Source organism: Ambystoma mexicanum, chromosome 5q (genome assembly GCF_040938575.1).
Source record: "Ambystoma mexicanum isolate Mex_15411 chromosome 5q, UKY_AmexF1_1, whole genome shotgun sequence".
Taxonomy (NCBI): domain Eukaryota; kingdom Metazoa; phylum Chordata; class Amphibia; order Caudata; family Ambystomatidae; genus Ambystoma; species Ambystoma mexicanum.
Genome location: NC_090933.1, coordinates 1,057,318,202 through 1,057,333,662, shown reverse-complemented (window position 1 = coordinate 1,057,333,662; position 15,461 = coordinate 1,057,318,202). Strand labels below are relative to the sequence as shown.

General features: G+C 42.0%; 1 protein-coding gene across 2 annotated transcripts in view; it reads right to left on the bottom strand.

Moving 5' to 3' along the window:
- Positions 1-15,461, bottom strand: part of MTBP (MDM2 binding protein) — a 701,292-nt gene that overhangs the window by 225,158 nt on the left and 460,673 nt on the right. The window contains exons 15-17 of one of the 2 annotated variants that reach the window (XM_069621563.1): positions 13,493-13,586; positions 13,217-13,372; positions 10,494-10,589 (exon numbers count right to left, since the gene is read on the bottom strand). In XM_069621563.1, the coding sequence (XP_069477664.1) occupies positions 10,494-10,589; positions 13,217-13,372; positions 13,493-13,586 (346 nt within the window). The remainder of the gene's footprint in view (positions 1-10,493; positions 10,590-13,216; positions 13,373-13,492; positions 13,587-15,461) is intronic. The other variant, XM_069621564.1, reaches the window with a different exon arrangement.

Sequence of the window (15,461 nt, the reverse complement as noted above, 5' to 3'; positions counted from 1 at the left end):
GTTAATAAATTGTTCCAATATTTTATAGAAAAATCATTTGCGATGTCAAAACCCAAATATTTGAGTGTAGAGATACTTTCCAGTTTATGCCCATTAAGGGTCCATGTATATCGGGGAATTGTTTTTGAACCTGAACAAATTAACATCTTAGATTTACCAACATTTGCCTGTAAGTTATGCTCTGTAGCAAAAGCAGAGAAGACCTGTAGTTTATTTTGCAATCCCAGGGGAGTTTTGTCGAATATAATGATGTCATTAGCATAAGTCAACCAATGAATCTTAAAGTGCCCAAGTCTCACAGGATAGCATAGAATTTGTTCCCAAAGATTTTCAATATCAAGCAAATAAAGGTTGAAGAGAGTGGAAGCAAGGCTACAACCTTGCTTCACCCCCATACAAGTAAGAATTGTATGCGTCACATCACCCTGCCTATTGATACGAATCTTAAAATAGGTAACAGTATGCAGGAGTGCCAAGGTCTGAGTGATATTCTCTGGAAAACCTAGTCTTCGTAGTTTGTACCATAGCTTATCGCGAATAACGCAATCAAAAGCTGAGCGCAAATCTAAAGATGCCATATAGATGTTATCTGTGTGATTTTTTTTGCAGGAATACAGCATATGGGAAGGAATGATGGCATTGATTGAAGTTCTCATGTGTTTTCGAAAGCCAGTTTGATTCCTGGATAGAATGCCCGAGACCTTATAAATTGTTCCATTTCATTTAGAAGCAAAATTGTAAAAACCTTATACGAACAATCCATGAGGGCAATGGGCCTATAATTTATAGGCTCTGCTGGATTCCCCTTCTTGTAGATGGGCACAATCATGGCAATATGCCATGAATGCGGAATAGTCCCTGTGATAAATATATTTTCATACTTTATCAGCAATAATTTGGCCCAAAATAAAGGATCAGCTTTGAAGGCACAAGCAGGTATACCATCCGGACCACAAGCCATTGAAAAATTGAGCTTCTCTATAGCCCATATAATATCATCCATTGACCAACGAAAAAACGGGGTAAAGTATATATTTTTTTGTGTGAAAATGAATTGAAGAAAAAGCATTGGGAAGTTTAAAATTCCCTTCAATAAAATCGGACCAAGTGTTTGCCGAAATTACATTGGGAAGTGCCAGCTCACTTAAGGTCTGTCCTGGTTTTCTAAACATCTGCCAGATGGATTTGGTATTATGTTTGCATAGATACTTTACTATTTTTTGATTGTCACTGAGGTGAAGAAGATAACAATGTCTTCTGCAGTTATTGCTGAACTGGCGCGCAATTAGTTTCTTGCTTGCCATATATTCCGAGGCAGATAACTTTTGGGCTATTATGTGTTTTAAATCAAGATGTTTTTGTTTTTTGAGTAACGCCATATAAGGGTCAAATTGGTGTAAATGCTTTGCGTGATTGTTTGAATTAGTTTTTGATAGAAAAATTTAGGTGTCTCATAGTATTGTTATTTTGACTTTCAATATAAATGAGATCCTGTACTGTATAATTCTGATCAGGATAATATAAAACCAGTCTATTTAATCTTTGCACCAGTTTCAGGCATAAATATTTGTTCCATCGAATGATGCCCGGGAGACGCTCTATTTCTACAAGGGCCAATTCAGGAACATTTACCAAATGTATCCAAAATAGATCAATTGTGATTGAAATAAGGCAGTGATCACTAGTACCCACATCCACAGATCTAGTAGGAGAACATAGATTCAGCGAACCCTCTGATATAGCAAAAAAAATCAATTGTGGAGGTACAATTATCCCTATGCCACGTATATGGCAGAGAATCAAGAAACAATTTTACAAATCTTAAGTTCCATGCCAGAAAAAACTCTTTCCAACGCAGAGCTAATATGACTGCTTTTTTTTTTAGATTATTTGAGAGAACCATCAATACAACCAAGGCAATCTGCATTAAAATCACCTCCAACAATGATACCCTCATATTTATTACTCAAAATAGCAGTTTCAAATAATACATCCAATGTGTTGAATAAATCATCCGTATTCTGCTTGAGCGGATTACAGTACAAGTTTAAAATCAATCATTTCCTTCCTTCCTTCCAGCATTTAATTTAATGTCTATAGCTAGGATATCAGTTGTAGAGCATAATATGGTTGAATAGGCATCAATCCGATAACTGATCAAAATCGCTCGGCCAGAAGGGCGCCCCATCCCACATTTTGATGCAGGAAAGGAAAAAACACTAAAACCCTCCACAGACATCTGTTTAGTAAGCATCGTCTCCTGAAGGAGGATGATTGCAGGTCTACTAAACAGGCAATTCATTTTGAGAGCTGAAAAAAAGTTGTGGTATCCACAAACATTCCAGGAAAAAACCTGGATACTATTTCAGCTACCGTTCCTGATTCGCCATGTTGCTATTCATTACAGCATTAACCAGATTACCTAGCCAAGACCAGTCCTTAATGTTTGAAGCAATTGCTGTTAACTGAGCAATGGCTTCCATATATACATTGGCTCCTGTAACACCATTAACATCTGTAATGAGGGAGGTCTCTGGTTGTGGAACTATATAGTTTAGAAAGGAAATGGCACTTTTCTCATCCTGAAATAAATGCAATTGCAGCCCCAGTTGTTCGAACTCCCTTTTGAAATTCCATATCTGTTTTAGAATAATGGAAAATATAATCTTGCAGATCATTTTGCCATTGTTCTCAGAGGCCAATCTTACCCATTCAACATCATTTGAGTTTAATAATCTTAACATAGGAATTTTGTAGAATGTTTTGAAAATAAACTCTATTCAGCCTTGTTTTACCATTTTTTTTCAGATCGCTTTTCCAACCCAAAACGGTAGCAGGATTTACAATCGCCGCATTCTCTTCTTCAAAGAATTGAGTGCCCCCTCATTCAATCCCTTGGACTCCATTCCCTGTGCCTCTTCCTCTTCGTTTATGGGCAATTCAAGGGTAAGAGGGTCAACGTTTGATGGAATGTTCCCGCGGTCAGTAATCCCCTCTGCCTTAATCCCAACCGAGGGCTCATTGTCTTCTATTAATTCAGGTTTAGTGAAGGGTCCTTTGGATTGACCAGGATAATTTTGGTTCAATGCTACAGGATTACTCCTGTTAGCAGAATTTGAGCTTTTCGTGGATACTACATTCATGGGTTAAAAGGAAGGTAGTTGAGTTTGTTTACGCCCTTCATTAAATAAGGGATTGTTATGATTGGGAAATATTTTACTCTCAGTCCCTTTTTGGATACACTCCTCCCTATTTGTTATTTGTTTATTTTTCGCTGTATTCATCTTTTTTTTGCTTTTATTTTTGTAGCACTCTGGGTCATTGCTTCCCTGAGAAATCTGGAGCGCCCGTTTGCTTTCAGCATTTAATTGATCTAAATCTACCCCAGCTTCATCCCCATTATCATGAATATTGCTCGGGTGAAGCGAGAGATTTGCAACGCCTTTTAAATTGTTTTTTTCTTTATTTTTTTAACTTAAAGTACTTTTGGCATTTTGCTTTCGTTTTAATGCCCTTTGGTGTAGGCGTCTTTGCTTCCGGGACATAAAGGGTATTTTATCTGATTTTGTATCCTCTGTTTCTGACTCACCCTCGTCGGATACACTTTGAGGGTTTTTGCTGTTTAACATCCTCTCTCTGCTGAAGTTCAAGTACATGTACAAGAGCAGAGGGACAGTCCACTCGATTTACAGAGGATGAAGAACAATTTTGTTCCAAAGATAAACCTGTGTGATCAGCCAAACGAACTAAGTCACTAAATATTTTAGACAGCATGTGCTCCAAATCACTGGTCCATCCCACTTGCGGTTTTTGAGTTTGATTTACAATTTCATTTTTATTGTGAGTACCAGCCTCTTTATACTCAAGACACCGCTTGTGAAAAGGATTGTGTTAACATTGCTGCATTCCCAGCAATTTCAGTTTGCGAGCCATGCACGTTTGTTTCTTGATGTTCTGTTTGAGAGGCACACTCTTGGGTGAGAACTTTATCTGCTTTATTATCAAGTTGCACCTTGTTTGTAGAGCCATATAGCATCCCTTCGATCTTACTGATGCTTGTTAAAATCTCCATGTTTGATTGTTTAAGTGCTCTTATCTCCAAATGAGTTAGCTCATGGCCTTTATCAAGGAGATTAAGAATTCTACTTACAACCAGAAAGTGAGATTCCGTGTTCTCCACAGAATAAGCAACCGGAGAGGGCCCCATTTAAGAAGTACAGGTTCGTAATTAATTCTGGGTGGGGGGGGTATTTAAATCAACAGGACTAGAGCAGCCACCTCTCTCTGCATTATTTATGTGTATAGATTTATCAGCCGTCCCTTCAGTCTCTAATTTAAACATGAACATCCTGAAAGCTTTAATTGCGCAATTGAGGAAGGACTCATTCGCATTACCCATAATCTCACTATCTTCCACTTTAGAAGCTTCTGATGAAATATGGACAAGCTCCTTTTTCGGAGTAGCCAAATGCAAGTGTACATGTTCCATGGCGCCATGTCTGCTTGTGACAGGAGTGGAAGGTCCCAGTGAGAGACGTGCCCTCTGATATAGTTCAGTCATTACAGTTGCTCCCAACATGGAGATATCCAAAATCTGTTCCTTTGTGCAATTGGAACTGGGAACAGATAAAATGTCCTGCCCAGATGGCTTCATATCGTCTCCAACACTTAAAAAACTATGCTGGATTGATAATTCCCCATCATACACTTCCTTAATGAGAAAGCATTTTTTTTGCTTGAGTCAATCAGTTTCTCCATAGTAATAACACCTGGATCTTTGTGCAGCTTGACATCACTTACTTTCTTATTTTGGCAATCCAAGATGCTGGTTAAGGCCTTAGAGCAATCCTCACTAATTGCATTATGAGATTCAACCTCAGCATCTATAGTACTATGTTTTGCCTTCTCCGTAAACTTAAAGGCTCCCTCCTTAACTATAGTGGCTGTATGTTTGCTCTGCTTGCCACTGCGAGTATTGTTTTCCATCTTACCCAATTCACAGAAGAACAGAGAGTGTTTACTTTGCTGACTTACTGTGTTCCTATGTTAGCAGATTTGCTTTACAACACACAGTAGGTTCACACTAGATACAAAACAAAATAAGCATTTATCTATTTGTTTTTTTAACAGAAATAACCTTAAGGTGTTAACAAAACACTCAATGGATTTCAAAACTTTCCCATTATTAACGCACAAAGGAATCACACGCTATATGAGGATCAGGTCAAGAGCAGCGTTTTACATGGCCTCCCTAAAACGCTCTCCTCATTAGGAAAGGCAGCGGTTTCACCGTCTTGAACACAATGACAATATAAATGACTAAATTGAAATTGTGACATCCGTTGTACAGCATTTCTCACTCACTGTGCACTAAGCACGTCATCCTGTTCCTAATGCCAAACAGGACACGGACTTTCGTGAATGAGTGGTTTTCCGTGCCGACTACACCCTGTGGGAAGGGACGCTACTCCGCTCTGCTGTGCTGCGAGCAGTGGACAGCAGACAGCCCACTTCCAGCCCACTTACTCGGAGCGCGCGCTCTTCACAATTTGAGTATTTTCAAAAAAGGGGGCGTGGCCTAAAATAAAAATATATAAAAAAGGGTGTATTTAGAGTCTATAATTCCTATATAGCCTTGTAAATTATATTATAAGTAACATAAAGTCCATACTCCGTGTCCGTGCAGAGGAAAAGCGATGTATTCAACGTAGTTAAGGATGACTTGCGTAGCGTTTCACTGCACAGCAGACAGCCCACTTCCAGCCCACTTACTCGGAGCACGCAGCCCAGCCCCTTCTCTTCCACTCCTGCTGGCCTTTAGGTACACCGCAACAGAACTGCCACATGGAGGGCTTCCGCCTTCCTTTAAACACAACGATCTGTACTCCAGGGTGGGTTGCTTCTGCTGTCAGCGCCGGGCAATCAAGGATCTCACAGGATGTAAACTAGGAGTCCCCACGTTGTGGCGGACCTCAAGGGACAGTGGCCATGTTGGTCGGCTCTCTAGCGTCACACCCCAGAACTTTCCCTCTAACTCATAAACCATCTTTACTGTTGAATTATTATCTGTTGTAATGCTACCGTTGGGAACCTGACCATAGGGCAATTCATTATCAGACAGGGGCTTGGGTGGCAGGTCTGTATGTGAGCCTCAGGAATTTTGTGTATTACACTCCCTGCCATATTTCAAGGTCAATGTTTGTCTTGTATCTTCGTTTAAATACAAGCTTTGGAGAAAATAAAAATGAGTACAAAGCAAGAGAAGTAAAACTGAAGGCTCTTCTTACCTCCAAAAATGTATATCGGCAGTCAAAACAAAGCAAAAAAAGGGTGTCTCAGAGGTTTATGGGTGAGAAGCAGCAAAAAGAAAGTATTTTCTAATACTCATCCTCTCAGTAACCAAGCACAAAGTTTGAGTCTCTTGGGGCGAGAACTCTCCTCTATGAGCTAAAAGGAGGGCCTCTTCGCTGTCAGCCACTGTGGAGGTCAAATTACCAGATACCACGTCTCCTATGCAAGTCAGAGACTATTAAAATCATTATGGACCTGAGACTCCTGCAGGAATGACAGTTATCAGTGGAAATGCATATAGAAGGTTGAAGTTCAAGTCCGGTACTTCCAAAAGCCCTACTAGGGGAAATTGCCTGGGGCAAAAACTCTTGCACTTCCTGTTTGCAATCAAAGGTGAAGGGGTCAGTCAGAGCTCAAAGGACTTGCCCAAGTCCTACTGGCATGGCTATTCAGGGTAGACCAACCCCTGCCTGCTCAGGGCATCCAACACCACATTCTCCGTCTCATGGAGATCGGCTGCTGACAGATGTTCCTCATGGACCAGAACCACAGTTGCAAACACCTCTCTGCACAGCGGGAGCGACCCTAAACCTCTCTAGTTGTTAAGGTGGTGCATTGCCACTGTGTTGTATGACAGGCTCAGGACTGCTTTCCCTCAGCTCGTAGAAAGGAAGGAGAAAAGGGATAAAAACAATCGCTGTGAGCTCCAGCAGATTGAAGCAGAGTCATCTCTACTGTGGATCAACATTTGCTCACAGTGGGATTCTTACATGCGAGTTCCCCAGCCCTTTCCAAGGCATCCACAGCTATTGTTTCCTGTAGCTCAGATTTCCAAAATGATTCCCCTTTCAAGATGTCTCTAAGGGCCCATCTCAGGAGGTCCTATGTTACCCTAGTCAAAACCTGGAAGAGGTCAGTCACCCTGCCTTCGAACTGGGACTGGCAATGAAGCAGCCACTCAAGGGACATCATGTGTATTCGTGCCTTCAGTAGCAGGAAATACTGGACGCGATGAGGATGAGAAGACACAAAGACTGATGCCAGGACAAGAATCTGGTTCTGGAAAATATTGACCATTTCCTGAATGCTTGATACTCTGTCCTCTAGGAGAAAAGCCAAGCCTGTGCGAGTATCAGGAATGCACCAATTAATTGAAGGCACTGGGTGGGGACTACTTAGAACGTCTTTAAATTGAGGGAGAAGGCCAGGCTGTGCAGAAGATCACAGGTGTGGCTTAGATGCTCTGAAGTAAGCTCTGCAACTGGTTGAATGACCCAGTGGTAAAGGTAGGGAAAACGCATACACTACTGGCTGTATGAATGGTGCCAATCCTTACCATTGGTGGGCTTGGGAATGCTTCCAGCTCAGATTTTGGATAAGATGAAGACTCCTGCAATTCATTCAGATCGACGTCAAAGTCAAGAATCTCAGGAAGAGCAGACCACTGAAGATCCAGGGTCTGGCACTGTGCACCCCTGCCAGATTTCTGAAGATCCCGAGCGGTGCTTTAGCCCTTCGACTAAGGGGACCAACTAGTCTTGATGCCTTTTTGAGGATCCTTTCAGTGCCTTCACAAGTGCCCCTGAACTGCCCTGTGGATCGACTATCTCCCTTGTGTGCTGCAGAGGCGAGATACGTCATTATTCTATGATCGAGTCAAGAACTTTGATGGTCACCGGTTTGTGCCACAAGTCACCTTCTCCAAGAATTTCAGATTGCCATCTTCAAGGGAACCTGTCCTAGAGCAGCTCTGCTGACCGCGTCTGGAAGGACACTGGTCGTCACCTACAAACAGTGATTGTCGCTGGAACTCACTTTACTCCATCCTGTAAAGTGTCCTAAGGAGTCCTGCATTGTTGTATTCTGCATTTAGTCAACGACATGGGTTGCATCTTACATTTGCACCAGACCGGGTGAATCTTCAAATTCACAACTCCTGGACACCTCCAGCACAAAGGGCGGATGATAGAGCCCCCAGTGACCCCCAGACGATCGACAAAGACATCTGGGAAAATTGTGGTCAAGGGGGTAAGTAAGCATCAGTGTGCCTAAACCCTGCTTCCCCCTCAACCCCACCGGTCCTCCATAGGAGAACACTGGGAACAAGTTCCTTTGTCTGTCTCCCTTACACTCAACTTTAGTGGTCGAACCAGGGTCAGGTATCCTACCCCTAGGTTAGCCTTGGACCTTGAAGAAAGGAGAGATCTTGCCTGCCTTCTGGTAAATTGTTTTAGAACTTTTAAACAGCTTGAAACTAATCACCACCACAGGCCGTTTGCATCATTTTAACAGGAAGAACTCTTACTTGTGACTTTTGGGCACAAGGCCACATTCATTTTAGGGTTTGGACTTCTAAAAGTTAGGATACTGAACTTGTGACTGGTTCCCATAATTTTCATACATCTTCATTACTTACCTGCATTGCTAAATCGATGTCCATTGAATGAACCTAATGGCGATTGTATATATTTATATTACAGTGTGTTGTGTGACAACAATACCTGCTAGTTTAGTGTGTTCTAAAGGCCTAAAATAAACAACTATTTTTATAACTACCTAAATTCAATTATTGGATGCTATTCTGTGTGGACTCATCGAGATCCCTGACTCCACTTACACTTGCCTCAGACTAAGCCTTGACTGCTCTCCATTCCCTCGATTGGGTTTTGGCCAACCTCTCAGAGCTCCTTGTTCATCACAAATAGGGTGGCCTACTAAAATCTGTCCACCAAGTCAGATTCTAGAATTCCATCTTCACAACCGGTATATAAAGAAGCTTATCCCGGACACCTATGGCGAACTTTGACATTTTCAACGAGGAATGTCAATGCAAGTTAGACCCAGTGTCTGTTGCAAGTGTCACACAGTGTGCCATGTGCAGGACAGGTTAAGGGTTTGACGCACAATGTCCTTTCAATCATCCACCAGAGAGCAGAGCCCTCATCTTTGGTCGTCCACTAGAGTCAAGTCTGGTAAGAGGCATGAGGTTTGCCATAGGCTGAGGTCTGCATAAAGTAAAGCTCTGTCGAGATGTCTAACCTATTGGTGTCCTTTAGATCAGAAGCCAGCTCAGCCCATTTTTCTGCCCATTATAGAACTTCTCCAGAAAGTACCCCACCACAATTAAGTCAAGGGACCCATTCCTCATCAGAGATCTATCCCATCTTTCAAATAAACTGGGGCATACAGCAGTGAGGGGACACTGGTTCCTGAGCAATGCCGGCTGGTGTAGAGGTTTTGATGACCAAAGACAAAGCCCGTCAGTGTATGAGGTGAGAAGCTGAGTAGGTGGCGATAACTCTGATGTGCCATCATCCCTAGAGGGGGAGTGACAACACCGTTTCTTCAAGGAAGATGACGAGCAATGCTTGAAGTCACTAGGAGAGGGAGATATCGGTCTATGGTTCTGACCTTTCTTTGTTTGATCTATTGCACTTTTTGACATGGATCAGAACCCCAGAAGGTCTAGAGTTTGCACCATGCTTGATGAGTGTCTTGGAATGCATGGACTGGCAGGTTCTGCAATGCTCTGTTTTGTGCTCTTCCCAGACACTGTTAAAACATACCCTACATAAGTCAGACACTGACAATTTGCTCCAGAAATCCCTGCAGTACTTAATGCCCAAGACCTTTGCTTTATTAGGCATTGCACAGTAAAAAATATCAAGTGCTAAGAGGTGTTCCACAGCAGAGTTCAGAGTGCATGGAAAAAAGGAACAGATATTCCTAGGGTATGGCTGCCTCACTATGTACTCCCCTTGAATGCCAATTCTAGCATTACGGGCACATAAAAGAACCCAGCTGGCAAGGGAGAAGATGATCTAAAATGAGTAATCTGGGGTTGGAAGGAATCCATTAGAAATTGACTGCAGAAGAATGCATGATCGTGGTCTGGTGAAATTATAGCTATGACTCCATCTAACTGGAGACCATAAGAAGGAGAGGTTCTGCCAGTGCATGTCCCATGCTCAGCAAGCGCCTTTCAATGCAAGCTCCATTTACAGATTACAGACTGCAGTGATGAAGACAGAATGCAGCATTAACACGTAGGATCTATCCTCAGCAAAGACTTAAACAAGAATCTTTTGTAAAACAAATGGTTTAGAAATAATTATTACTTTACATAAAAATGTGGTTGCGTTTGGGCAGTTCAAGTGATCGTTCAGATCAAACACGTGATTTAAAACTGGTGTACAACTTACTCTAGTCCATGATAATAGCTCTCAGCAGCCTTTTCAAAGGATAAGTGCTTCACATTCCTTGGGGTAATATTAGGGGTCAGCAGAAATGCATTTTCGCTGGAAAGCAAAATTAAACAGCAAAACATATTTTAAGAAACCATCAAAAACAAAAACATATACAGCAAGAACAGAAAACCTGAAAAGAATCATACAATCTATTATTAAACGTGTGTACTGGTCTAAATTAACACTGTAGTAGTTTGTGATCATAGGCATGACTGTAGTTACCAAGGCCAACCAGACCTTGGTCTACTGGAGGAAAGAAAATGAGCAGGGAGTCGAAAAAGAGAAACAGATACTGCAAAGGTAGTGACCAGTGCAGCAGGGCGAGAAAGTTTGCGATAGCATTTGTTAGGTGGACCAGAGTTCTGGAAAAGAGGAAGAGAATATGTTATGTTACTCTGCTATTGTACTGTACCGAATTACCAATGTAGTAGTTTCAAAGTGAATTAAACATTCTGTGAGGAATATTCTATCCCCGCCGTGGGTCAACAGACCTTAGTCTGCTGGGAAGAATAGCAAGAGTGAAGTAAGAGGGAGGAAAAGTGGGTAAGGAGTTTGAAGACACAGGGATGAAGTTAGGCTGGGCTAAACACTTGTATTAGCACATAGAAGGGTATGTGTGTTGGTATTAAATATGCACTGGGATTCTAAAGATAATACAAGATTAAGATCGAGCAGTGTCAGTGTGCGATGGGCTCAAGATCATACTCAGCCAATCCTGGCAGAGATGTAGACTTAAAATACCTGAAATATCTATTAAGGGCACCAAAGGTAAATCCATGAATAATAATTCTGGGGCTGCCAACTAAGAAGGCAGCCTAATTCATTAGGACATGTCAGAAGTGAATGTTGTTGGTAACAGAATGCAAAGGGACTTAATAAAATAAAGATGTTATGCCTGCTCTATGTTATGCCTGGCCCTAGATGGAAAGTAGACGATGTGCATTCTGTGTAGCTCTTAAAGCCACATCAAGGCCACCTGCGAGTAGGGCAGTACTATTTCTGACTGCAAGCCTGCAATGTAAACACCAGTGTGCCCCAATGTCCTCAAGTGTTGTCAAGAATGGCCAGGATCTATAGACAGGAAAGCTTGGAGGAACTACAGGCACTTTTAATAGAAGGTGTGTTTTGAACTGTGGATCATCAGGCAACAAAGTCCTGGACTGTGGTTCTTAAGACGCAATAGGAATTACATTTGGATGTTTGTATTGGTATGGGAGGCAGGATTCCTCTTTGACTGCGCCTCGGCTCCTCTAAAACGTATCGGCATCCAGCTGGCTGTACCCATCCAACCCATGCTGCACTTCCTATGCACTGTTAATAGAAGGCATCATGGGGCTCTCGAGTCAAATAGGTGTGTAGAGTCTGCTTACCAGCGTCGATTTACAGCTCTGCTTTGGGTGTTACTGCCCTCCTCCTGAAATTAGTGCTACTCATGTGTATTTATTTGGTATGATACCTACCACCTTATGACTGCTTCAAAGCATTTGACATGAACGTGCAATATAACAAAGCATGCCATAATATAATTGGCATGACATGCCCTAACCAGTAAGTATAACCAAAGTGGCATGTTTGACCATTTTTAATTATTATTAAAATTAGTTCACAAGACTGCAATTGGGAACAGCGAGTTAGAAATGTTAACACAAGAGTGGAGCATATGTACTTGAAATTACTATTTGAAGCAGTTAATGATCCAACTGCTTAAGAGTCATTCTATTTACAACATGTTTCTAAGCGAGGACATTAATACATATATTTTTATGGTTTCAACAATCTACCAATTTGTTTACTTACAATGTTTAATTGCTTATTTATCAAAGAAGTGGATACCCATGTCCGCAAATACCCTTTGGAATTCTAAGGACGCTGACGTCCTTGCGCTACTTGCGAGGTCAGAACAGCAGCAGTAACGTCTGCTGCAGATTAGCAATTCAAACATATAATACAAATAGGATAGTGTTTGTTGTGCTTCTTTAGAGTAGTCAATAGAGAAGACAGGCACTCAGTAAAACGTGCAAGTATACACTGCAGGGCCTACTCTCGTAAAAAGCCATGCTCAAGACGGACCACTAGCAAGGTTCGATGTTCAACCTTGACTCATCAGTAGCATTTCCTTTGAATGAGACAGGGTTGTGCACATTAAACAGCCCATGTCTACTTCTGAGATTAGACAATTTTGTTTTGGAAAAAGAGTTCTTAGCAAGACATGTTTTGCACCTTTTGAAAACTGGTTGTAAAGTAATAAAATCCATGCCCAACTTTCACAGTTAATTTTCAAAAACTGCAGTATTTTCAAAAACACCCTTAATACACAATATTCAGTAAATCGGGTGAAACGTTCACATTCAGGTCAACCATTTGACATCACTTTGTGTTTCAATAATATCCTCTTGGCATAGAAATGTAATAGGCAGGCAAAATGTACAGGTGAAGCACGAGACCTCCAAGTGGGATCTTTTAAGAATTGTCATCTGAAAAATCGAATTACATTTTTTAAAGCTGCATATAAGTTTGCTGAACACTGGCCTGTATAGTCACACGTTTGGATTTGCCTCCTTGCCTGAGGAATATACTGAAGTTGCTTCCAATGCAAATTAGGGCGCTTAGATTTTACAATGAGCACACATGGGGTTACTCCAAAAAGGATCATAATATTATATTTTACCAATAGTTACCCTCTTTGAACCTGCAATGGTTGCAGCTCTCCAGATGGCAGGCCCTGAGGCGTGAAATACTTTAGCAGCTCTTTAGCATCCAGTTGCGTCATAGATTCCCTCTGACTATCCTTTCGGCCGAGTAATTGTTCGGATGAACCAGTTAGAATTGCAACTCTAAGGGAGAGAAGGATAGAAATGATAACCTTTGAAACCTATAGCCAACTTAATGCAGAACACCACTCAATATACAAACGGCAGCTAGCTGTTTGTGTTATTGAGTGGAAGAACTCTTACCTCATTCTGTGTTTTATTTTTTCAAAGTTCTCCAAGTTCTGAAGAACATATCTTTCTGGCCACTCCAATGGATTTGCCTTTGTTCTATCCAACTCTGGAAAGAAAGAATCAACCAAAACTGTCCATTGTTAATTTGCAGCAAAAACAGCATCTAAAAAAAAATGAAAATCTCACAAAACGAAAGTTAACCTCTGATTTAAACAACCCAATAGGTGAAAGTCTACATATATGGGGATACATGAAATTTAACGAAAGTTGTCATTTTTGGAACATAATTGTAAAGTGCAAAACACTGGAAAGGTAATCCCGGCAGAGGGAGAATAATGCGTAAATGGAAATCTATAAATAAACTACAGAGTTTATGATAAGATCAAGTTACTTGCCTGCAGTAATGTTTCCGATGGACACAACTACTTGTGGATGCGTTTCAAAAAGAGTATTGTCTTTATACAATGCAAGGGCAAATGGCAGGAATATCACCAGACACAAGCCCCCTCTAAGCTCCCAGTCCCAACAGCAGATTAGATGGTGACAAACTACTCACCAAGGCTTGTTTCAACTGTAAGAAACACTGGAGAGTACCATGAATGTCATCAGCCCATAACTCAAAAGTACAAGTCCCACATCGTAGGGAACTATCAACCCACCAAGCATTGGTTATCATGACATGGACTCCTTGCGCACTATTAGAGAGACACAACTTCACCCTACCGAGGTGACCCTACAAGGCCGATACACGTGTCTGGGGTTACTGTTGGTACACTTATTCACAGGAGAATTGGCTAGTATCTCTGTGCTGGTCTGCCCAAGTGGACCCGACTGAGATGCAAATGGATATTTTTGCTCTATGAAAGGTACAGTGAGCTAAAGCATGGTTGTTGGCCTTCCCAAGTGGGCACCTTCCCATACAACGGGTTATTTGGCTGGGTTTGTTCTGGGTAAAGGGGCTCCTAGATGTTTTTGTGAATGACAAATATATCAGACTTTGTAAATTTAGACTAAATGAAAATATTGGAGCAGCGCCACATCAACAAGAAATCTCATGTGCAAGGAAAGTGACCTGGGCTCAGTCATCGGTTTTCCTCTGGAAAGCTCTTTCCAGGGAGGCAATGGGAACACCCTTGGTCTGAAAAGGGTACTCCAGTTGTAAAATCTCTCATTGGATTTCCCTCTTTTGTTCTCTTTGGCAGTGTCATTTGCAGAGGAGCAGCTGTATACTTCTGCAAGAGATCCCGCCCCCGTGCTGTGTTTGACACCAGCCGTTGTGCCAATACCACAGCGTATGTTCGAATGAAGATATCCGTTGAGACAACTCTACTGAATGTATCCCTGAAGGGATGACAACCTAAGGGAGGATGAATGAATATTAGAAAGAGGAAAGAAAAGAAGTTAGTAACATCACCAAAAGTATGTATGACGTCCCGGGATACTGAGGAGAAAATAGTTACTCGCCATAGTGACTAACTTACTCCTAGTCCATAGTCCCCTTTCCTCCATACTATATGGGTGTCCCTCACGAGGGACGAGTGCAAGACCCTCTGAGGCTCGTCCTTGGTGTCGGCGAAGAAAGTGTGTAAGACTATTTCCTCGTTGAGATGGAAGGAGGAGATCACCTTGGGTAGGAACTCCGGGTGCGTCTGCAGGACGACCTTATCCCTGTGAAAAGTGGTGTAGGGTTCTGATGCCATCAGAGCCTGGATCTCGCGGACTCTGCGAGCCCAGGTGATGCCCATAAGCAGAGCTGTCTTTATGGTGATCAGCCTGATGTCTGTGGATGCCATAGGCTCAAAAGGTTGGTGCGCCAAGGTGCCCAACACAACATTAAGGTCCCACGCCGGGTGTGGCTTCTTTATAGGCGGGTAAAGACTGGAGGCCTGCCAGATGTCTCTTGACCACCGGGTTGGAGGAGGAGATAAGGCCCTCCTCAGAGTTCCAATAAGCCCCTACGGCCGCCAGATATGATATATGA